General features: G+C 47.5%; 1 protein-coding gene across 1 annotated transcript; it reads left to right on the top strand.

Moving 5' to 3' along the window:
- The first annotated feature begins 10396 nt into the window (after positions 1-10396).
- Positions 10397-20507, top strand: LOC128950912 (ras association domain-containing protein 6-like). The gene is made up of 10 exons (XM_054295962.1): positions 10397-10467; positions 14506-14584; positions 14946-15097; positions 16886-16977; positions 17402-17586; positions 17690-17791; positions 18838-18889; positions 19406-19524; positions 19611-19708; positions 20423-20507. The coding sequence occupies exons 1-10, from the start codon at positions 10397-10399 to the stop codon at positions 20496-20498; spliced, it is 1026 nt and encodes a 341-aa protein (XP_054151937.1). The 3' UTR covers positions 20499-20507.
- The last annotated feature ends 4263 nt before the right edge of the window (positions 20508-24770 follow it).

Genomic DNA, 24770 nt, shown 5'->3' with positions numbered 1-24770 from the left:
CTCTCGTGGCCGCGGTCAGGCACGGCACCGCGCCCCGCCGTGGTACGGGCAGTCCAGCAGCAGAGCCAAAATCTGCGTGTCTGGCCGGACCCGGTCACGCCCACCGAGTTCACGCCACCAGAGCTGTGTATGTACGTGAAGGTTTTGCTCTCACCTGGGAGCCACCGCTGACATTTACTGCTCAATGCAGTTCGTGTTTCTGCAGCAACTTAGGCATAACATTTCATGCCTGAAACTGTGTCTGCTCCTGCCCTGGTTAGAACCTGTGTGCTATGCACAGACCAGGGCGAGCACAGCTACCAGGTAACAGTCCTACAGACACTCTGCAGCTTTTTAGCTGACTGACCATCCTCTTGTTGGAGATGGCCTCTGTCAGCCAGCATCCTGCGGTTTCCTGCGTGCTTCTTAAAAGCTAGGGCAGCATCAACTCAGAGGCTGACTCTGCATTCCCAGTGCATTCAGATTCTTCACTTGTAAGGACATGTGTACTGGCTAGGATCAAGGTTTTGCCCATGGGGCTGAGAATGACAGTTTCAGACGGATCAAATTCCAAATTAGAAGACACACCCTCCAAAAAACTGCACAGGGAAGAATCTTTCCAGAATTTCAGCATCTCCCAAACAGCTATTGACTTGTTTATATTGCCTTACACAGGCACAGGCAGAGCTCATAGTCCAAATCAGATAGTGGTTTGATACTCCATCACGTTCCATGGCCCTCTCATCTGGATTCATTTTTCCAAAGCCCCTCTATGCCAGAAAGACATTCAGATGTCCTCGACAATCAAATGAAAGTTTAGCCCCCTTAATTCCCATTAAGCCTAGCATAGCTTGGTAAATGTGTGAGCCAAGCATGAAAGAGGGTTTGGCCCTTCAAATCAGAGACTCTATTGTTGCCTCCAATGCTGCTGAAATGCCACCGCCTCTGCCCTGGAGGGGACATATAAATGCCACCATGAGCTCTAGGACCCTAAGAATTTGGGCCTTGAGTATCTGAATGAGAAGAAAAATGTGATCCATACAATCGGACACTTAGGAGAAGGATAAGAATTTGATGTAGTAAGTATATAAATGAATTTATTCTTGGTGAAATGTGCTCAACAGCACAATGCTCCAAGGGGTTATTTGATCCTGCAAGGGAAAAGCAGCATTATGGAAGGCCAGGAGTGACACAGAGCAGGCAACTGCAGTGTCTGCAGGGTGATTTCCAGTGAGAAGACTGAGCTGAGTCAAGGAGTGTCTGTGTCAGAGCATGAACTTGCTCAGAGAGGAGTCACAATGGTCCCCTCAAGACAGCCAGCTCAGGGCAGAACCTCAGTGAGTCAGCCTGATCTGTTCTGCTTTGCACTTTCTCCTCCCCAGTGCTCTCTGGGCTCATGGTTTCAAGACCAAATTAATAAATAAGTGCCATGGATGCTTCTGGGCCATCTGCTCTACTGTCTGTATGGATCTCCAACGCACACATATTACACAGTTCTCGCTGTGAATATTTTTTCTAATGCTTCAGGGCTGTTGCTTGCCAATATTCACTGCAGGGACATTTTTAGGTGTCAGATGTGGCTGGTTTCACAGCTTCCCAGCAGTCTGAGGTGTCAGTGGGGAGATTTGTGCTCAGCAGCACACAGTGCAGAGCTGTGTGCCCTGCAGAAACGTGAAGAATGTCTGCAGAGCACAGGGGCCGTGAGGGCAGGAGCGTGGGCTGCTCAGGCACACTGCCACTGCTGCCATTGCCCAGTGCCCACCAGCCTCTGATCCCCTGCTGCTCAGGCAGAGCTACAACAAGAGACAGCTGTTTCTCACCCTTTTATTGCACTAATTGGTACAAATTTAAGGATTACTGATGCTTATTTCAGCGTGTTTTGCTGCAGGGACAAACTGTCCTCTTGTCTGTACGGGAGAAGCTTTGATGTGTAACACCTTTCACATTGAAAATGCAAATTTATACCTCATCTGAATGGAAGTATCAGGAAAAATGACAGGCTATTTTGGAAGGATGTCCCAGCTGTAGCAGGTGAGTCTGCCCTTCCAGGAATGATGGCAAAAATTTCAGTTCAGGATTAAGATCTGAATCTTCCCCAGAACTCTAGGAAGTGACTGCTCAATTGAGGGGAGTTCTGGACAGACATTTTTAAAAGAAATAGAAAATAGGAGACAGTCCACATCATGACTCACCTGCCTGAAGGAAAAATTGAAGAAAAGTCATTGTAAATGGGAAAAGGGAGTCAGGGGATACAGTCACATGGCCTCAACTGGTCAGAGGAGTGACTGAGCATAAAAGGATCCTGTAATGCATTGGTGGGTGGTTGTTGTGTGAGGATTGGGAGGGTCTTGACAGCACCTGTCAAAAGTAAGGGAGACCAAGGGTTTTGTATTTTGAAGACAGAAAAATCCATATATATATATATAGCATGACCTACAGAAAAAAAACGGACAAATTATGTTTTATGGACTTAAGAAAAATGCACATCTGCAAACCTTGATTGTGGCTAAGTCACAGTTTTTAAGGGCTGTGCAAGGTGGCTGGGTGTGATGTGGTGATTTTACTCCTGCCTGAGCTCTGGTGGGAGTGACAAGCTATATTGCTGTAGCTCTTTGGGACAGGACTGGGTCTGCCCTCTAGGATATTTTGTGGCTCCAGGCAGTAAGAATCTGGGTGTACCTCTATGAAGTGCTGTGCTATTAAATGGGTGACTTCATGGGTGTGGGTAGGCAGTGACAGCCACGAGGCATGACTAAAGGTGCTGCAGATGCTTAGGCCAGACCTGCCCATCCAGCAGTGCCTCATGAGGATAATAACAGTGACACCTGCAAGCTGCTCTCCATGCAGGCAAAGGTCAGTGTTTGGTAAGCTCCAGCTCTTGATGTGGTATTTAAAAACATAAACTTTAGTGGGTGTGCTGCTGCCAACTTCAGCTCTGCTTCTTTTCTGTTCCTTAAAAGCTCATGGCCCTCAAATCCACCAAAAGGTGTGTGTGAGGGATTATGGCCTATGGCAGAGCACAAGCCTTTGTGTGATTTTCATTTCTGTGATATATTTCAGTGTCTGAGCTAGCATCTGTTACCCAGTTTCTGCTTTCTGTGCTTATCAGTCGTGGCTCCAGAACATGTCCTGGCACACAAGTACTGCTGTTGCCACTTGGTTCTGATGACAGAAAATAATCTTGCTAAGGAGTGGGAGGCCCTATGTAGCCTAAATTCAGGTTTTAATTCCTTGATTTGTTCCTATGATCATGCCACCCCTCTGGTAGCATTTGTAATGAGAATGAAAGGATTGATCATTTGTTTTTTGAGTTAAATTCATGTCTTTTCAGATGAGGCTCTCCTTTTGCATTAGAGTAGCTAGCTCAGAAAATCCTGGAAGAATTTTCTGTGCTTGAAGCTAAAGAATTGTCTAGAAAGAGGTGTTTGCAAACAGGATTAGGGATTTTCCTTCTCACTGTGAAACAAAGGAATACTTTGTGTTTATCAAAGTCCTTCCACTGAAGTGCAGCACGTGTGTGTGATGCTGCCATGGCAGCCTGCTTATTGTGATTGTCTGCTACAAAAATAGAACAGGAATCTCTGTTTTTCCCGTTAGAGGTTCTCTTCTATCTTCAGCAGTGTGTTTGTTGATGGTTGGAGGCCAAGTCATGAAGTAGCTCAACTGCAACTTCCAATTACTTATTAACCTAAAATTACTTAGTTATTAATCATGCAAGGAGCAGAAGTTTAACGAAGTCTGTAAAGACTCCAGGATCATCACATTCCCTGCCTGCTCTAAAGAAATTATTGTTACCCTTTCACTCAAGAGGTGAAACATTATTACCAAGCTGTGACTTGTTCATAGATTTCCAGGGCATGCAAACTATGCTGATTGTGAAAGAGGAAAAATTAATTGTCTCTGCGCATTGATGATTGAATTTCTATGAAAGAGATCAAGGATTTCTGTTTCTTGGAGTTGACAGTAAAGTAGTTCCTGCTCTGTGGCCCTGAGGACTTGTTTCCCCTCCCCACACCTGCTCCCAGCCTGCACTGACCAGTGCTTCCCAAGTACTCACCAGGTAATTTTGTGTGACTCAGATGAGGTCAGAACTTGCCCAGTGGTAGGAAGAGTTCAAGGGTGAGAGAGAGCTAGAAACAAAGCAGAGCCACGTTGCCCAGGACAAGGTAAGGACCAACACACCTAGTGTTACTGGAAATGGGAACTGCAGTTTTTTATTACAATTAGAGGTTTCTTGGCTTTATAGTATTAGTTTCTTACTGAGACATCTTTGCATGAATCTAAGTATTTTAAGCATTGGGTTTTCAAAACTTGGTTATAAACTTAAAAAAAAAAAAAAAAAAAGGAAAAAGAAAAGAGCTATTCCTAGAAACCTTAAGATTTTTTTGCTTTTTAAGTTGAAAAGTTTGGGGTCAGGATGAAGCCTGATTTATCCTTGGGGGAGGGAGAGGGTTAACATCACATTTTGCTGTTGTAAGTCAATTGTCTGGCCTTCAGTCATAAAAATACCCAGGTATCTCCTGGTGCCCAACAGCTTCACAGTGTGAGTGTCCAGCAGGGTGGCAGACTTGTCAAAAACAGGTATTTGATATTATCTTGGGTTAGAGACTTGAAGGAGTCAGGCTGCTATTGCTCTCTGCTCCAGCTCTCTGATCCCAGAGAGTCAGGCAGCATACTCAAGTACCTGAAGCTGGGAGAGGAAAACCCAAACCTCTAGTTTTACAGCAGGTGGGAAGCTGTGTGGGTTTGTGCTAAACTGTCCACTTGAGATAGAGCAGCTCCAGAGACTGAGCTTGGCACAAAGCTGCAAGCCCCAGCACAGAGCTTCTATGCTCTTGTGAACCGAGTTAAAAAACCTTACGTGCTGCCTCCCTCCTGTTTTCAGTGACTCTCGATGTTGTAGATAGCAATTAAATCCTTGTGTCAACATTTTCAAGGTGCAAAGCCAGAAACTGCAACACAAACTTTAATCCCAAACACCAAGCTTGCTGTGGTGTGTGTTTGGCAGTGCGTCCGTCTCTGGACAGAAGTATGCCACAGGACAGGATGTGATCAGGAATCAAATATTTCGGTATTTGAGTCTGATCTGCCTCTCCCTAACATCAAATTATATAAAGCAAAAGGAACTTGATTTGAATCAGTGCAATAAGATGGGTGTGAAGGCAAATTCAGGTTTGGCATTTTTCATGCTCCTCTCTGTGGCCCAATAACTTCTGCTTTTGGGGTTGATCTGGTGAATGAATTATTTGCTAGAAACAGATGGGCAAACAGTAGGAATGGTGAAGGTGTGTCTTGGTTCAACTCTTTTTTCTAGCTTAAGCATCTGCTTGTACAATTTACTGCTGAGCAATTAAAGTAAGAGGCCATGTTTTCCTTCCTACAGATGCAGCTCTTGCCCAGTAATGTTCATAAGGGTATTATACAGTTCAGCAAAAAGAGCTGTGTGGGGTTAAGGGATCAAGCTGTGCTGTCACAATTTGTCATAACGTTCTAAATCTGTGTATCTACACTGGGGCACGATCTGATGAGTTGTACCAGTTATTCCCGCAAGCACTGAGGATGGGCATGTATGTATGTGGGGGAAAGCCTGCTTTATCCGATGGATTAGGAAACAGAAGAAGCCTAACAAGTGTTTTGGGGGCAGGATGTTTCACGGCATGTCCCCAGACGATTCCAGGGAGTCGGCAGGTTGCCTCCCTTGGTCAAGTTAGTGATTAAAGCGTTAACCGGAGCCTCCTGGAGGTGGAACCGTGACTAAGGGCGGGCTCCTGTCAGCGCTTGGAGAAAGGAAAGTGGTAGGTAAATATTCCCGACGTGCACCGAGGTGCGGGGAGTGTCCTGGGCTTCCAGCATTCCCAGTTTGTTAAGCAAAACAATAATTACCAGCCCGGTGGGTCCCGAGCAGCAGCAGCGGAGGCGGCTGTCCGCGCTGGCCATGCTGCCATGCCCCGTTCGCGGCTCAGGGAAAGGCGTGTGAGACTCCTGCTGCGCTTCTCCTGCTCGGATCGCCCGGCCAGGTGAGTGCCGAGGGCGGCTGGGGCAGCTCTGCTGCGCTCTCGGGGGAAGCGAGGTGTGCTTGCAGCCACCCGAACTCCGGGCACACTCCTCTGGGGCATGGGGGTGCCCGGGGGGAAGGAGAAATGCCCGAAGGACAGGAGCTCCCAAAGGCCGTGTGAGAGCCGGCTGAGGCTGGGCGGGCGGTCACAGGTAGTGCCACTCCTCCTGTGCCCGTGGCCAGGAGCCCGCCGTGCCCTTCATTCGCTCCGGGAGTGACCGGGGAGCGACAGCGGTGACCTTGTGCGCTCTTTTCGGCGGCTGGAAACGGCCCGTGCCGCTCGGCTGCGGGCACAAAGTAACTTCTCCTAAAATGGGGGAACACAGTGTTTGAAGGGGATGTGTGCGAGCCCCGCTCTGGCAATGCCCGAGGGGAGGGAGCGTGTGCGCGTCCTGCGGTGTGCTTGGGAAAGTTAAGGGGCCATATTCACATAATCCAATTTACTGCTGGTTTTGTCAAATCCCATTCCGAGCCTGCCTGAGCAGAGGGCTTATGCTGTGATTGTACTCAAGGAGTGCCCTTAATGCTCTGTACTGAACAGCTAATTATTAAAATAAGGTGTGAAGAAATCTGAAAGCCCGAGGAAAAAAAAAACAAAGCCCCCTTTTTTTAGTGGGGAAAACACAGTTGTTCAGAATAAGTACTTTTTTTAAATTGCCACTTTTTTCTTTGGTGGTAGGGACATCTAACATAAACAAAAAGAACAAAAAAGGGGAATGTGAAGTCCCACAACTAGTGTATGTGACTAGTAAAATTATTCTGCTGATACTGAGTTTATCTCTCAGAACAAATCTTAAATTCATCTTTAAAGAAACTAGTCAGGATCGAAAAATTTGCTAAATACCAGCCACTTGTGAGTTTAGAAGATGACTCAGCTGGACATGGTGTTGTGCCTGTGTACAAAATATTTTATGTGCGTGTAGTGGATAGCTGAGTTAACAGGCAGCTGAGCCTTGTGGTTTCTGTAAAAGAAATAGAAGAGATTTGCCCTATCCTGTCTTCCTGTGGGTTTGGAAGAGCTTTGGGGAGTGCTGGGTTAAAATACCTGGGGGTCTTTGCTGAGCTTTGGGGTTTCAGTTTCTATAGCAGGGGCAGAGGCTCTGCACAGTGCACTGCACTCTGCGGGCCCTGTCTTCAGATATGGATGCACCAGAAAGCACATCCAGGTTCCCCCACAAACTGAGCTGCTGCCTTGCTGCTCCTGCTTGGCTCAGTTCTGGATCCTGGGTGTCCCTCTCCTTCCTGTCCTCCTCTGCTTCTGCCTTTTTTTATCCTTGTCTAAAAATCTGTGTAGCCATTTGCTCTTAACTTCTGCTTTGTCATTCCTGCACTCTACTGTGCCTGGTCTGTCCCCTTAAGTAAATGACTTAAATATCACTGTACTGAATAAAAGGGAGTAAGTCCTCTTATCTGCCTCTGCACTGACACTTGGACTTTTTCTTTGGGGGGGAAAAAAACCCCATTTCAGGTAAGATATGAATCTTACAGGCAAGTACATCTCATTACCTTTGTGAGATTTGTCTTGTGCCCTGATGTGCTGATGCTCTTGCAGCTTTGAAATGTGCGCTGGTCTGTTCCCTTTGCTTTTCCTAGACTCCTCCAATAGTTGCAGTCCTCCTCTAGAGATGCTCAGTTTGCAGGCCCCCCAGTTTTCATGTCCTCCTGATTTTTCCTTTGCTTTCCTTTCTGTCCTTCACTACATATTTCGGGCTTCAGTCAGTCTTCTTCCAAGCATTAGGTTTCTACTTGGCTAAGTCTCAGGCCAGCAGTTTAGTCCAGCCAAGATCCCACTTTCCTAACCTACCTGAGGAAATTCTGCCCTTCTAATCCAGTTTAACATAATGGTAAAGACACCTGTGTGATACCAAGTAAGTCAGGAGATGGCTTTGGATAAACGGCACAGGCAGATATGGCTGGAGTGGCTGGAAAATCAGCATGGTTTGGTTAGTTCAAATCAAAGGGAGCAGTGGAAAAGGCATTTCACTTCAGTTTGCTTCCTCAAAAAGGACTGCAGGGAAATGGCATGGAAAGCAGCAGGATAGCAGGAGGTGATGGTAAATGTCCCAGCTTTGTGGGTTTAGGGAGTGCCAGTGCAAACATCCTGGCATCTGTTGTGTCAGGTACTGCTGCTGGGGAAGGCACTGTGCCATGGCAGCCCATAGGTTTGGGTCTTGGCTAAAAATAAGTCAGAATGTGCCCATGGGAAGGGTCCAGGGAGAAGAGGTTCACCTCTGCAGTGAGCTGGTGCTGTGGAAGTGTTTGGTGCAAGGCTGATAAGCACAGCAGGTCACATAACTGAGGAGAACAGTGGGAGTTGTGCTTCTCCCCCAGCCACAGCAGAGAAGGCTCTGTCCTGGATAATGCAGCCGTGAGGGAGAGAAGGGCTTTGGTGAAGAATTGTCCCCATCACCACCCACTCTTCCAGTTAGTTTTATTTTCAGCATTTTAATGGCACCTGGCTGATTTAAAATCTGTTTAGGGTGTTTAAGGCAAATAATTTACTAGGAGCCATCCAGTGCGTAGCAAAACACAGTGTTCATCTCTCTTGTGTGTGTGTGTAAAGGTCACTTCTCTCTATATGCAGAGGTCAGCTTTTTCCTTCAGAGGAATCATTTTAAGGCCAAACAGTGTAGAAAAGAGTGCAGCCACAAGCAGTGAAGCAGTGCTGGAGCTCTCCAGTGTCACTGCTCTACCGTTAATAGAGGTGACTTGGCCATCTACTGCTCTTAACATGTTGTTTCCTGACAGGTGCTGAGGTGTACGTTCAGTTATTCAGGCGCCAAAGTACATAAACTCCTCTGCATCTTGTAAAAAGGGCTTGAAATTATACTGACACAGGCAGCTGCTTCACTTAGAGGTCTTAAGTAAATCCCATAAAATCAGATTTCAAGGTGTGGCCAGTGGTTACTGAAGTAATTTCGGAGGGAAAACCCAAGCAGTGGTATACAGCAGTGTATTCCTCACACACAAACTCATGTCTGTACAGAAGTCCCTGGGCTTGTTTGGCTTGCAGGTATGTTTTTGTCTTGATGGATGTCACCCAAAGGACAAAGGGACTGCTCCTCCTTTTAGTGAGCCCCTGACAGAGCACTGCTAGAAACACCAGCTGCTCAGGTAAAGCTCATTTTGGTAGTGCACCCTGGTTTTAGGGGTTATGAAATTACTTCCTATATATTTTGTAGGGTGAATGTCATGGGTTTTATATGCAAAACTTCTCACTTGTCCACATATGTTGTTTTTCGGAAACTATTTATCTATGATTTTGGAAAATAGGTGGCATCTAAAAAAGCAGCTCAGTAGTGCAGTATACAGAGGTGAGGTGTTTACTCTTTGCCCAGCCATGATCTGTTCAAGGCTGAATGTTCCCTAAATCAGTTTTTGGAAGGCTGCTTGTCATGAGGACTATAGACAATCAACCACTTTTCAGACATCTTTGACCAGGCCCTATCCAATGCAGTCTGAAATCAGATTCATGTCAATCCCCTGGCATAAGGGACAATGGACATCGAGTGCTGTGAGTCGAATTCCTCTGTCATCTTACCCAAATAAGAGAAATGGAAGTGGAATGATCAACTTCCAGTGCAGTCTTTGGAGATGTTACTGCTTTTCATGGGATTCTCTGAGGTTTTTTCCCCAGCCATGTGTGATGCCACTTGTTCAGTTAACTCCTCAGTCTTCCTTTTATTCTAGTACCTGAGGGTGAAGGAAAGAGCCTAGACTCCATAATTAAGTTTATTGAGGAATGCATTGTTGAAGTCTCGTGGCTCTGGCTCATTGCCTGCATAACAGGCTTGAATCCCAGTGTGGAAACCTGTAAATTGTACTGCTACCTCCCTGAAATTACTGTCTTGTTCTCTCTTTGCTTTCTTTGTGTGCTGCAGGACACTGCTAACCATCACCACTCCTTCCCTTGCCTAGTTTTAGGAATCTGGATGGGGTGGTTGTCAGAGTCGCAGTGTGTTTTGCTGTCCCTGGGTCATGCTCTGTCCATAGTGGACACATGGATCCTGGCCAGTATCTCAGACTGCTAACAACTCAGGCATAATCCTGGAGTGGAACAAATCCTAAAACTGCTTGAGAAAGTCCTGGTAGATGTAGTGCTTGGGATTTAAGGTGCTGTTATACACTTGATGGGAATGGCTTATGGCTTTTTTTACTATGAGTAGGAAATACTTGGGTAATAAGGCTAAGTATAAAGTAGTCAAAATATGGTGTAGTGAGCCCTCAGCTTGACTGTCCCAGCCTGTGTCACTCAGCCAACTAAAGCTTTGTGCCTGATTACTATTCCATCTTTTGTAGTAGCAGTAGTGGATGTATTTACTTTTTTTTCACCTTTTGCTTAGATTCATCTCTTCTGAGTAAATGAAGAAAGTGATTATGAAGGCACAGCATCTGCCTTCTGTTTTCATCAATGAAGAGAAGTTCGTAACCAGGTAAATTATTAAAACCCTGAATATTTAATGAGTTTTCTGCTTTCTTTCAAGTGATTCCACATGTCTTCCTTGACAGGGGATCCTGTACACAGCTGAGTCTGTAGCCACAGCAATCCCTACCACTTAGTTTAAGCTGTCTACAGAGCGGAGATGGCCTTCACATGGAATCAAAAGAACAGAACATTAAGCCTTAGGGTCTGTGGGATTTGTTCCTTAAGGAGAACAGCCCCTCTAGAGGATTCTGAAATAAAATTACAAGTTAGGGAAGAAGACCTTCTTGTCTTGGAGATGTGTTGGAATTGGCCCTAAGTTCCAGAGTTGAGCTCAGCTTGCCTGCAGCCTGGGGTTTGGCAGCCCTGGATGGCAGGGTATCTGTGCAGAAAGGCTTTTGGGCTGCTAGCTCTCTGCTGTGGTCAGAGCAAGTGTCTCTTTCACCTACTTGTAGAAAAAGCTCAGAATTGCAGTCTAACTGTCATTTGTGGGATGCTTTTCCACAGTTCAGTCTCCCTGGGAGGAGTTTTTCCTACTGCTGCCCCAAACTCTGAGCCACCTGGCCTTTAGCTCCATCCACTTTCTTAGGGAATTGTTTTTTGCCGGGTGACAAGAGTGCAGGAGCTGGAAGGAGCCTCTCTTCTCTCCCCCCTCTTCATTTCCATGGCTCTTAGTCCTCCCATGGGAAAGAAACTACCTGTGGACTCAGCCAGGGATGGGTCTGCAATGCAATTTATTGTGCTGCAGGAGAGATCTGTTCCTGACTCCTGATACTTTCCTGTGTGGCCTGGGCAGTGCTGGTTGCTCCCTTTCCAAGGAAGGCTGTCAGGGCTTTGCCCGGAGCACACAGGCAGCAGATGCATCACTCCCTTTCTCTTCAAGAGTTGTTCCCTTTATGCTGCTGTTAGTTTGGGACACAGTGCTTTTGTGTCAGAGGTAATTCATGTGTGTAAACTTGGCATGCAGAAGCCTTTGGAAATGTACCAGGTGAACCAGAGTCTCTGGGGCTTTATTCCTCTATGTACTTGCCTGTTCCTGTGGTGAAATGTGCATCCCAGTTGAGACCTTTGTGCATGACAGCCATGGTTTAAACTTTCTTCACCTTGCATCAAGGGAAATAAGTGTTTCAAGAACCACTGGCATTTCATATGCACTCAGGCTTGCTTCCAATGCAATTTCCAGGCTGTCATCCCTCATCTCTGCCTTGAATCTGCTGTTACACTGCTTCTCTTCCAGTTCTATCCTGCAATCTTGCTGATGGGGCAAGCTTGCTGTTTGGGAATTGCACAATGGCTGCATCAAAAGGCTGACCAAAGGTTGTGGGATGATTTGGCTGGCTGAACTGCTGCCTCTCCAGCAAAACTGCCATAAATATTCAGGGATTGTGTGTAGGGCTTGGGCAGGAGAGAGCACAGGTGAGCTGTCCTGGTTTAGTGTTTCCAGAGAGCAGCCTGGGCTCTGTTGTGGTTCACCACTGGGGCACTTGACCTTGCAGCTCCTTTGTATCCTGCATTTGCTACTGGATAAAGTGGTGAATCTGCAGTGCATGTTATGTTTTTGGGCTGAGTTGTTCTGCCAGTTACTTGGCTTTGGTTTCTGTTTATGGCTGTGTTTGGCTGTTGTCACAACAGCTGCTGATTTTCCAGACACCAAACCCAGCAGAGATGGCATCTGTCTCTAGGTTAGGGCAGCAGGAAGATGTGTTACAGTAAGGCCACTCCTGGAACTGGGCTGGTGCACATATTCTCTTCTGGGGCAAAAAGAAGGAAAATGGTTTTTTTCTCTTATGTTTCTACTACACAAAGACAAACAAGTCAGAGTGAGCTGCTGGTAATCTCTCCCTCAGGGCTTTTGTAATTGCTTGTGTGGTTTGTCACTGTTGGTTGCACTAATGCAAGGCTGAAACCTGAAAGATCTACTTATGCAAACTCCTGAGGAAGGTAATGGCAAGTTTTTCTAGACAAAGCAAGAAACTCTGTGAAAATCTTGAGAGCTTGGTCTGAGAAACCGAATCTGCTTCAGAGATGACCCTTATCAGACCACTAACTGTTGTTAGTCTATGATTTTATTTGCCTTTGCAGTCAACATGGACTAAAAGTAATTGGTGAGCCTCAGAGTGTGCCCCAAATCCTTAAGTATTTCTAATCCATCTTCAGGGAGCTCACCTTCCCAACTTCCTACTTGGAAAAAACCTGTGAGATAACAGCTGTCAATAAATGATTGCCAAATGCTGTGAAGTGCAAAGACTTGAGTTTGAAGCACCTCTGGAGCAGGATCAGCAGGTCTGTCACAACATCTGTCAGACAGAACTGCAGATCTATCTCCTATATGCCTGGTAATCCTGAGCTGCATCTGGAGCTTGCCTGTGTACGAGGCCAAGGCATGCTTCATCTTGCTTTCATTTGTCTGTAGCCAGTTCTGTGATCAGAGCTGGGCTTGCTTCTGGTTCACATCCAAACCTCCTTGCATTTCCTTTTGGTGGATGGTCTGAATGTGGTCCCTCACAGAGACACAAAGAACCTGGAATGAGCTATCTCAACCCAGTGCAAAGAAGGACTTTTGCCACCAGTATTATGAGGATTAAAGAACAAAGTAAGTTAATGTTGAGAATCCTTGTTTAGAATCCAGTTGATAAAGCTAGTTAAAAATATTTTTTATGTGTGGGATTGCAATAATGTAAAATAAATAATTTACATCCACAGAATTAGCAGGGAATGCAATGAACCTTGAGTTTAGTGCTGCAGCCCCTGTCCTCGTGTTACGTGCTAGGATAAAGCCCAGTTGATCTTTTCCCTTCTCACCATGGGAAAAGGCTGTCTGAAGCAACAGGACACTGTCCTGTTTATTAAGTGGAGAGGGAGGGATAGGTGTGCCAGGGAAAGCTCTCCGCGTTCATCTCTGCTTGGCCATGTGCCCCAAGCACAGCCTGGACGTGTTACCTGCCCCCCTGGCTGTCCCTGGTTCCTCTCTGGTGTGTGCACACCTGGGCCTCGGGGAAAGCCACATTCCTGGGGCCTGTCCCCATGCTGGGCTGTCAGTTCTCTGAGGCACTTCTTTATTTAAAACTGGTGGAGGAATTGTAATAGTGTTTCTGATGGTACATGAGTTGTGAACAGCTCCAGCAGCTCTCTGAGGAATGTGTGCTGCAGAGTTTGCAGGTGCTGTGTGTTCTGTCTGTGGGCCTGCTGTTCCAACAGCTCCCACAAACATGGAAATAACAGGCAGTATTTGGAAACAAACTCAGTGTCCTCACACCTCACTGCGAGGCAGGACATGAAACCATCGTAATCCTTAGTCCACAAGGAAGGATTTGTACACTTCCATGCAGTTGTTCCCCATGGTTAACCACCTCTGCTGCTGGGAATTGCTTACCTGAATTACAGTCTGAGCCATCTTTAAATGGTGTGGGGAAGAGTGTTTCATTCTCATGGCCTCTAAATGCATTTCAATAATTCTGTCATTGCTCAGCCCTCCATAGCCTGAGCTGCAGCTGGCTTTGTCTCCACGGCTCCTTGTTCTTGGCAGAGGTTCTCCTCATCTCCTTCCTTTCTCCTCTCAGCAAAGACATGGTGCAAAGCTGTTTTGTTTCAGACAGAGGGAAATAGAAATGTTAGACACCCTGTAGGTGTTTGGAGATAGGAAAAGTATCTGCAGCAGTATGAGGACTGAATGGAAGCCAGCATGCAGGGAAAACCAAGTGCAGCCTAGTTAAAGCAACCTGCAGCACTGGTGCATGGGGATGTTGTTCTGTTTGCTTCCTCCTCATGACTGCTACAGAGGTGCAAAGTACAAGCTATGCTGGGGCAGCATTATTAATGTCATGTGAGGCTGACTAATTTATTTCCTCTGGGTCATTAAAGGAGCAACTTATGTGCAACCCAGTAACCTGGCAAAACTTTTCTCTCAGAAAATAATGTATGGATCATTAATAAACCTATACAAGGGTGCAGAGGATAGCACAGTTATGGGGTGTTACCCTGCCATGTACCACCTGCATTTTACAGAGATGTTAAAAACATTTCTTTTTCATTGTGATCTTCATTCTAGAGAGCAGCTCAGTTCTCTTCTGAAGAATTATAACTCTTACTATTCAGATCAAGAGAATCTGCAACTGACATATAATCAGGTAAGGATTTAGGGGTGAGAAACTCCACTAATCTGGACATCACAAATTAGTGCTCCCTTCTCATCACAGCACTGGACTCCAGCTCCACTCGCTGTGGTGTTGTTATTGCACGACAGGTTCCATCTAATGTAATAAACCAGAACTGGTTTCCTGAACTGATCAGGTCAGCCTGCAGCTTTGGCTGTTTTGGAAATTGCTCAAAACTGAGGTTACACATTCTCCAGGTAATCTGTTCCAGGGCTGTGTCAGCCTCAGAGATTTCATTGTAGTCCTGTTACTTTGAGGGGAGACAGATTATTATTAGTTGATTATTTTTACTCCATTATTATGCAGCACTGACTATTTCCCTGTTTTTCTCCAGCAGGAAGGAAGCACCCCCTTCATTGAAGGAATCCTGTCGATATTCTGGGGCGTGCGGCATCCTATCAGATTAAAGATTCAGGATGAGAAGCAAATACCCTCTTTTGTAACCCTGAAGTCAACAGAGAATGTGGGCTTTTTCCCCAGTAAAAGGTAATGGATGGACTTCCCTAGGGAGGCTAGCATGCAAGATAGCTCATGTTGTGGCTTCAATGGCTGTGGCTGGCTGCCCTGGATATCCCAGATCCCCCAAAGGCCGTGGTGGTTGCTGGACAGCAGAGCCTTTGAGCAGCCTCTGCTGGGCAGGAAGGTGTGTGTTTGTAGCACCTTTGTTTGGCCCTCAGCCTGAGGAGCTGGAAGGAGGCTGCTCTTTTTTATGGGAACTGACAATTCCTATACAAGGACTGGGAAATTGGTGTATTTAAATGTATAGGAAAAGAGCCAAACAATCCCCTTGTGTTTCCATGTGCACCTGATACTGGTAGCCCCTGGGAGGCCTCGTGTTGGTGCACACACTGGAGCATGAAGCCAGAATCTGGTGGGTAGTGCTGAGGGGTTGTCTGTCCCAGCTTACAGGTATGTGAGGTCTGCAACCATTGCTGCTCAGGTGAAGTTCAAGTCAGGGAATGGATACTGGCTTTGTCTGTGCAAAATTTGGTCTAGAAACGCCTTAAAATACTCACAGACCAGCTGTTCCATAAAATGACATTTTATATCCCAGTGTGTTGTGCTCAGCTGATACAGGTACTCAGTGTACTTTTCCCTTGTTTTGTATGCTGTTTCCCCAGCCTTGGTTGGTGAATTTGATGAGCTGAATCTGAATCTTGTGATACAGAGACAGAGCCAATGTTCACCCTGGATGACTCCCTGATAAATTGAGTATTGCAGAGTTTATTTTTCTAGTGACTTATTGTCTTAGGTTGCATGTGAGGCATGTTGGAACTGAACTGGGGATTTAATTCTGCCACCTTTGCAGCTGTGGAGTTCCACTAAAGTCTTCTTCTCCATCTCTGGCTGCTGAAATTCAGGGATGAATTTTGACAGGAGTAACTAGGAAAGAACCTGAGTTTTAGGCAAATCTGGCTCTCAGTTTACCTCGACCAGGTCTGCTGGTGTGGGGTGCACGTGGCCTGCAGGGCAGTTCTTTAAAAACTTCTGGCTGGTGGAAATCTGTATGCTAAAGTAAACATTCACTCATGATCCCAGAAACGTGGGGCTGCCCTGACATGCTTTAAGGTATGCAGAGCAGCTTGGCTGTCTGATCTTAAAGGAACTTGGTAAATGTGTGCAATACAACCAAGATCTTGTTTGGCATGTAAATTGGGGCTAGCTGAGTATTGTTGGGAATACATACATATATATATATATATATATATATACACACATATGCATATGAAATTAATTTTTAATATTGCACTACAATCTGGTTTATTCTCAATCAGAGCAATAATTGGATGAAGACCTTATGCTGAAGAGTTTGGGCATAAGTTTGAGTTAGCATGATTTAATATTGACATCTGAAAGGCTGGATGGAACTTCCTGCTCTCATACATGGCTGGTTTGGACAGCATAAGTGTAACCTGTGTAACTCTGTTCTGTAACTATTAAACAACAATATGTGTGTTTTGTTTGCCTGCCTGGTAGTCTGAGTGGGATTAATCCAGGATGTTGCTGTAATACAGATGAGGAATTACTGCAAGTTGTTTAGGTTGTGTCCTGGTTGATGTTCAACAGGTTTTACATTGGATGTGTTACATTTGGGATCCCTGGTAATACCATATTTTAATATGAAGTTGTTATGACTTAAACTAAAATTACCATGCTGAAGTCTGTATGTTGAGCAGGAATAGGAATGTATGACATGACCCGTGGGCACAGGATAAACTGCAGTCACTGAGTTACTGAGGAGCAGTCAGTGGTAACTCCATGTTTGTCTTTCAGGGGAATGACTCGCTGGGGAGAGTTTGATGACCTTCATCACATCAGCGGGGATACACTGAAATCTACTGAGGAGCAGCCAGACCTCGAGCAAAGTTAGTGTCGGTGCTCTCAGGTTAACCAGGTTAAAATTCTGTGTTCTGTGACAGTGCAAAAGGCCCCTTACACATCAGCCCTTCATTGCCAGCCAAGGGAAATCTCTTAGCTGTGTGCCACATGTCCTGCAAGCTGGGGAAACACCCACCTAGGGCTGCTTAGGGCTCTGCAGGTGACTTGGTGAACAGCCAGTGGCAATGAGCTGTGCTTTCATCCAAGAAATCATTCCCAAGGGAGCAAATCAGCAAACTGCAACCCCTGCAAGCAGCCTATTCTTCATCTTATGCCTCTGCCTTGTTCCTTTCCTGCTCCACCCCCCCAAAAATAACAAATAGTAAACAGTAAATGAAGCCCTTCACTGAGAGCCTCCCTCTTTTGGGGGTGCTGGCAGCTGCACAGGACTCGTGGTTCTCTTCTGTCCAGGTTATCCATGCTATGAAAGTCACGCTCTCAGGTCCAGGAGGGAGCAGGAGCTCGACTGTGCCACCCTGCCCCGCAGCAGCAGCGATGCCGCGGCCGTGCGCAGGAGGACCAAGCTCCCCACCATCACCAGGACAGAAGTAGAAACTCACAGGTTCTCTATCAATGGCCACTTCTACAACCACGAGGTAGGAAATTTTAGGCTTGGCTTTGTCACCTGAGGGACAGGGAGCCCTGCCCAGTGAGGTGTGCCTCAGGCTCAGGCCGTGGTGTGGCTGTTCTTGTTCCCAGACATCCGTTTTCACTCCGGCTTTTGGGTCAGAAACCAAAATAAGAATCAACAGCCAGATGAGAACCAGACAAGTGATAGAGCAGTTGCTTCGGAAGTTTAAGGTAAGTCTGCTGGCAGGAGAAAGCGTGGCCGTGTTCTGGAAGCGTTCATTCCCATGTGCACTCCCTCCAGCACTGCGGGAAAGATGTGGAATAGCTGGGCGAGGACAGTGCACGGAGCGGAGTGTAAAAAACCCAGATGGACAATTTTAACCTTGGCGGTGCTGCCCTCCCGCGGACAGCCCGGGAACTGCGGCTCGCCTGAAACAGCAGCGATTATCCCAGCGCCGCTCTGGGACGCGCTTTCCCTGGGAGCCGGGCGTGTGGAAAGATGGGAAGGTTACAGCTGCAAGTACTGCTCGAGGCCAGTGCCATGCTGTCTGAAACTACTTATTTTTTTTAAATTTCCTTGGAACCATCTCCCACCAACAATGTCGTATGTGGTCAGAAGTAGCTTTGCCCTTACTGCTGCATATTTCTCAAATATCTTGATTTTCCATGGCTGCTTAGTGTTTAATTTATACTTTAATGGTCTTAAACTTCCCATTTAACTTGTCTGGAGACTTCACTATTACAGAATTACTTTGTGTGGTTAGTAAGACTTGTGAGTGTCTTGGAAGGAAAACAACTTCTAGGAGTAGCAAGGAAGGGAATTACAGAGCAGGGAGTAGAGTTGTAGGGAATACATTGCAAAGTAAGTGTTCAAAAGCTGTGCTGTTTTCAGGATGTGGCTGTCAGGCACGAGGGTAGGTCACAGAGGTTTACCTTGATGGCAGCACAAACAGCAGATCCACCTGTGAGGGGAGAATAAGCTCTAGGAAGCAGTTAAGGATGCTGCAAGGAAAGCAGGCAGGACAGATCTGGGTTTGCAGTGTGTTTCTGGTTTGGGCACATGGGAACACAAGGGTTAGGGCTGGCCCAGGGACAGTGAACGTGGCAGCACAGCTTTCTGCCTTATCCAGATCCACTGTCTTTAGCTCTTGTACAGACAGGATCCCTGTCTCAGGCTTTGATCCAAATCTCTGAGCTGAGACACACAGGGAAAATGTGCTGAGAGGGAAGTGCTGGGAAGGTCTGTGAGTCTGAATGGAATTTCTTTTTTTTCACAGATAGAAAACAGCCCCCATGAATTTGCACTTTACGTTATCCATGCATCTGGAGGTAAGCCAGCCACTGTGCCTGAGCACTTCAGCTCTGATCATTGTCTCTGTGTGTGGAATGTGTCCCTTGGAGTAACAGGACTTGTGCCAGGCCTCTGTCCTTGTTTGTGCACTGTGTGTGTGCTGTGGCATTTTGCCTTCTCAGGGACCCTTCAGAGATGTCTCCTCTGGAGAGGAAAAGCTGAATAATTGTGTGTATTTCAGCTGACAGCTTTGCATTGCATATGCTGAGTTCAAAGTACTCACTGGTCAGTGGAAAAAGGTTACTTCCATAGCAGTTTACTTTTCCAGGAAAAGAGAGATTTGATCTTTATTAAAGGGAACACCTGAGAGAATAGGAGGGAACTGGGGGAGAAGGTATTTTAAATGGCACAACATCAGGGACCTGTTGGGTATCTGGTCATTGCACTCGAGTCAGTATGGGATCCTCGTCAGGTAAAAAGGCTCGTGACTGCAGGTGGTAGATGGAGCCCCTGTGGTTGGTTCTGTGTTTTGTGACACTGCTTATACATTCCAGAAAAGAAGCAGCTGAGGAGTAGAGATGTTCCCTTGCTGCACAGGCTGCTGCAGGGGCCCTCTGAGAAGGTTGCCAAGTTCTTTCTCATGGATAGGGACGTGGAAGAGATCAGCAGTGATGTATGTATATCCTCACTTCTCACAGCTCGTGGAATTTTCCTCGGTGACCACAGTCAGTAGTGCCTTTCTTGTCTTCTCCTTGGTAGGTGGCTCAGTACATTTCATTCCATCTTCCCTTCTTGGAATCCATTCTGCACAGAATAAATGAAGAGGAGAAGCAGGAGATTCAACAGACAACTGCAAGGTAAACAGACACAAAATGAGGTGTCACAGAGTCAGTCCAGGGCAATCTGTACAATTGGCTCATGAAGAGAAGATATGAATGTAGCAGAGTACAGGTGGAACACTGTGATGGGAAGGCTGGAGGGATTGGGAGGGTTTGTAATCCTTTCCCTATCCTGCTGCTCTTAAAGATTCCATAATTAACACTGACTACACACAGAGTGGGGTCTTCAGAAAATTTGGACCCTCAGGGTAACTTCTCTTTATTTTGTTTGCTGTTTGCTTTCTGGGCCTTTGACTGGCTCGGTCGGTACTTGCTGCTGTTCCCTTGGAAAGGGTAAATGCAGTAACACACGTGGCACCATTTTGGTTCTGTAGCATTTCAGCCCATCAGTGCCTGATGTCCCCTTAAAACTTGAGGTGAGTGATGGAAATGCCCCTGGCAAAAAGGGGGATTGTCCCACAGGTACAAGCCAGAGGAGCTGCCATATTTGTGAGCCTCTCCTGAGTCCAGGAGCACCAAGAGGCTGCAGCAGCCACAGATCTGTTACTGCACGATGGGCTGATAATCACCTTGAATCCAAGTGTCAGGAAACATTTAGAAAATACCAGACTTGCCTGCATTGGGGAAGTGGGACAGGGCCAGAAAGGTTGGGAATGGACCCACATGTGCGCAGCTGGTTGGAATTTGGGCTGAAGGTTTGCAGAGGTTATTTCAATGCCTTCCCCCTCTCAGGTACACACGAGAGAAGAGGCTGATCCAGCAGCACCTGCGCAGTCGGAGCGTTCAGAAAACAGAGACCACGGTGTGAGGGGACGGCCCTGGAGAGCACTGGGAATGCCCCTGGAACGCCTGGGCTGCTGAAGGACAGTCCTGCTGCCTTCTGGGCTGGGACTGAGCAGTGACAGTGCCCCGTGGGAGAAGTGTCCCCTCACCATTAACCCCTGCAGCGCTGGGGTGCGGGCTGCAAGCACCCACAGAGATGCACATTGCCCAAACTGCAGATGCTGGCTCTGACTTGGAACTTGGGCAAAAACTCCCCTGAAAAGCCCAAGGCCTTAAATCCTGCTGATGTGTGACCTGGCACCAAGAGGCTGGCGTAGAAAAATGCTGCAATAACCAATGTGCTGATAGAAAATGTGCAAACTAGGAATATGGTTATCCCTCTGTTAAAGAAATGTTGTGTTATATCAGCAGAAAGCTTTTCAGTAGAGCCAAGTGGCAGAAGATATTTATGTATTTAAGACTGCAGGTAGGATTTCCATTTAAGTTATAAAACATGCATGCAAGATGCCTGAAATCCACGGGCTTCAGGCTGGTGGATGCTGAAACTGCTTAAGCTTTGAGCTGCTGTTACAGAAACATAACTGGAAACCCTCCCACTGAGGAGCTGCTGAGCTTTTAGCAATGACAGGGAATTTATTGCTGAAATACCTCGTGCACTGCAAAGTAAGAACTGGCTGAACACTGTGGGCTCCTGGAAGGCACCTCAGTGGTTTATGCAGTTGGAATTGCTGATTGTGTTCCTTCCTGAGTGTTCTGTTTGACGGGGAATGGAGGTGCTCAGTGAGAGGCCACGTGTCACAGCCAGGGAGGGCTGGGCCCACGGCCCCCCCAGGGATGCAGTTTGGCTCCAGCCCAGCCCCACACAGGGCACTGCAGCCCCTGCCAGGTCCTTCCTGCCTGAGCTGTGCTCCATCTTAGAGCTCCAGTTACAGAGATGTAAATAAAATAAAGCTGTGCACAGCTCTTTGTCCTCCTGCACTACCTGGTTGTCCTTACCTGGTGTCTGTGCCTTACCTCACTGCCTTTGTCTCGTGCAGGTAACAAATGCTTGTGAGGGAGGAAAGGGATGTGCAGAACATGTGGCCTCGAAATTGTATGGAGTAAATCAAATTGTAAAACTTTACACTGCCCAAAATCCTGTCACTGGGATGAGAATTCAGAAAGTAAAGGTCAAGGTGCTGATATTGAAGCTCCTCAGGTTGCAGCAAGTGTGTTATTTCAAAGTACAGTTTATAATCCTGCCCAGGAGAATGGGTAGGGACAAGGGAGCACAGAGGGCAGAAATAACAATAACTCATGGTTAAGAGGTAGGAATTAAATAGGCCGTTTTTGTCACCATCTGATGTTCAAGGCTTGAATCCTTTTCAATTCTCTTGTCTTGCTGAATTGGGACTGAAAACTTTGGGCAGACAGAAGTTTGGGGATAGGGCACAGTCCTGGTGCTGTTGGCCAGGATTTCAGGGTGAGGGCAATGGTGCTGTGACTCCTGCGGGGCTGGTTCTTTGTGAGTGCTGTGCTGTCTAAATGAACCATTTCTGACAAATACAGGCAGGAGCAGGGGAAGAATCTCTTCCAGGGTATTCTGGGACACTCAAGGAAACACAGCAAGGACACACAGGTGACAGAGGAGAGGGAGGTCACTCAGGTTCGAACACGAAGTCATTGACTACAGAAACAGTGATTACAGTCCATATCTTACCTGAATTTGTGCATTTGATCTCATTTGCACTTCATAAGCTTAGGATTTAAAATGCCTCTCTTTGTCTTGTTCTGTGACTATTTCAGATAATCTGATAACATTTCCTACCAGAAGGTGGTGGCCACAGCCAAACTCTGAATTTCCATCACTTAGCTTATTGTTTCAGTGGATTTCCTTATGGGCATTCAGCCTCTCTCTGACCTAAAGGTGGCTTTTTGTCACTTGGTTTGCTTTAAATGCTCCCTGTGCCCTTTGTGCCACTTGTCCAGCGAGGACCTTCCCAAGAACTGTGCAGCTCCTTATGCCGACAGCATTTTCTCACTCCTTTGGGTGAGTTCTGGACCCTGGAAAAAGGAAAATCCCTGGGAGCATCAGTGTCAGGAGGGTGGCTGGTGTGTCTGTGACACGTTCAGTGCTCATTAGGCTGGGGCTGCACTCGCGCTAATTAATGGGCACGAGAGCAGCAGGCTGGGTTCGGCCGAGCTCGGCTCGGTTCGGCTGAACTCGGAGCTGCTCGCTGCATTCGGAGCTCAGCTCGGTTCGGTTCGACCGACCCCGTAATGTTCAGGATGGTTCCGCTTATCTAGTTCGGTTCCACTTATCTAGTTCGGTTCCGCTTATCTAGCTCGGTTCGGCTGACCGCGGTTCCGTCCCGTTCCGTTCCGTTCACCTCAGCTAAACTGGGATCGACAAATCGCGGCCAGGGTCGGCCCTTCGGGTACGCTCGGCTGTTCTCGGCCACACTCGGCTGTTGTCGGCTCCGCTCGGCCGCACTCGGCTCTCCGGCCGTCCCTGACTCTGCTCCGCGGTGCAATGGCGGCCGGTGTCCGGGCCCCGCTCCCCGGCCTGAGCCCCGTGAGGGGACAGAGCGCCGGCACAGCCGCCTCAGCCCGGGTCACCGTGTCCCTGCCCGGGCCCGCGTCCCCCGGAGCGCGCCCTGCAGCGCAGAACGCGGCCTCGGAGCCTGGAGCGGGGCCAATGGCCTTGGCTCGGCAGCGGCGCCGGGAGGCGGCGGGCGGTGCCCTCAGGTGAGCGGCCGGAGCGGAGGGAGCGGGGCCGGGGGCACCGGGGCCGGGGCGCCCACAGCGGGACGGGGCTGCTTTGGGCGCTGCTGCTGCGGGGGACCCGCTGTGGGTGGGACGGGGCTGTCCCGGGCCCTGCGGCTCTCTGGGATCGCGTTCCGTGGAATAAAGCTGGGGCTCGTCCCGGCTGCGGGGGCAGCGCTTTATTGTGTGAGAAACAAAGTTCACTCTTTAGAATTTTTACACGTTTGTTAAGGGATAAAAGGCAGCGCTGGTGCTCCTGTTTGCCAGGAGCACCCGGTCACCTTAAACCGTGTTCTCTAGATTCTGTTCCATTGCAGTGCTGTGTGCATATTCATTAGAGTTTATACATGTTGAAACAGTCCTTGGAGTTTAGGTGTTCTTTTGCTTGGTTTTAACCTTCATGCCATCTTGTGGATTAAACCAATATACTTTATTTCTTCCTGTGGTGCCATCCTGTTTTATTTTCACTCCCTCCTTATTTGATAACGAGGGTCAATAAATTTTTCCTCTTTTTTCGGTGTTCTGTTTTCTGTTTCTGTTATCTTGTGTTTCAGATAAGATTGTCCCCAAATGTGGGAAATCACCTAATTATCTTACACCATTTTCTGAGTTCCTTACATGTAAAAGCATTTTAACATTTCAGAGTCTCTATTATGCTACAGTCTAAAATAGTATCTCTTACACTGCTATTTACAAAAGCTCTGCAGTGCACACACGAACTGACAGATGATACTTTATCAGGAGCAGTAGTTACAGATTGTGCTCTCTCAGGAGTTCTGTGGTCAATAACATGTGCCAGAGCTAATACACGAATGGCAGAGACAATAACTGCATTTGTTGTGTTTCATTCTGGGCTGGGCTGGGCTCTGTGTCCCGGGAAGCAGCGGGATGGGTGTCCCTGTGCCCACCCCTGGGTCCCAGAGAGAAGCTGCTCCTGTGGCTGCAGCTGAGGGGCACTGGGAACCCTGAGCAGTCCTGATGGAAACCGATGGCAAACCAGGTTTTGTTGGGTTTGGGACTTGCCATTTTCCCCTGCTCCGTGTGTTTTGCCTTAGGAAACAGGAGCTGGGCACGGAGACATTTTGTTACCCTAGAGGGGACGAGTTTGTTTGTATTTATTTCCTGAGGCACTGGAACGATTTGGGTCTCAGCTGGCACCGAGAGCCTCCTCTGTGTCCTGTGTGGGTGGTGGAGATCAAAGGGGTCAGAGCTGGGGCAGGAGGGTGGGCAGAGAGGAGAGCAGTGGTTCTTTGGGGATTGCATCTGGAAAGGGCCCTCAGGTTCCTGCTGGGAGTCCTGGGAACAGAGCTGGGAGTGGCTGGGCAGTGAGGACGGTGCAGCCGGAGTGCTGAGAGTGCCGAGGCTGCAGTGGCTGTTGCTGCTGCTCTCCTGGTGTCCCATATCCAGTGCTGGGCTGGCACCCGGGCACCTCCCAGGGCTGGACACCCTCGGGGCAGGGGTGGCTTTTAAATGTTTTAATGCTGCAGCAGCTCCCTCAGACTGGATGGGTGTGAGGATGTCCAGCTCTTCCTTAGGGCTGGGAGCGTGGCAA

This window comes from Melozone crissalis, unplaced genomic scaffold, assembly GCF_028551555.1.
Source record: "Melozone crissalis strain CALT ecotype California unplaced genomic scaffold, PUWL_Pcris_2 ptg000006l_1, whole genome shotgun sequence".
Taxonomy (NCBI): domain Eukaryota; kingdom Metazoa; phylum Chordata; class Aves; order Passeriformes; family Passerellidae; genus Melozone; species Melozone crissalis.
Note: the sequence above shows the minus strand (reverse complement) of the source record. Positions and strands in the feature narration are given on the sequence as shown.

Coding starts and splice junctions, on each gene's coding strand:
- LOC128950912 (XM_054295962.1), top strand. CDS start 10,397: ATGAAGAAAGTGATTATGAAGGCACAGCATCTGCCTTCTGTTTTCATC. Junction 10,468..14,505: donor GAAGAGAAGTTCGTAACCAG/GTAAATTATTAA, acceptor TCTTCATTCTAG/AGAGCAGCTCAGTTCTCTTC. Junction 18,890..19,405: donor CGTTATCCATGCATCTGGAG/GTAAGCCAGCCA, acceptor TATACATTCCAG/AAAAGAAGCAGCTGAGGAGT.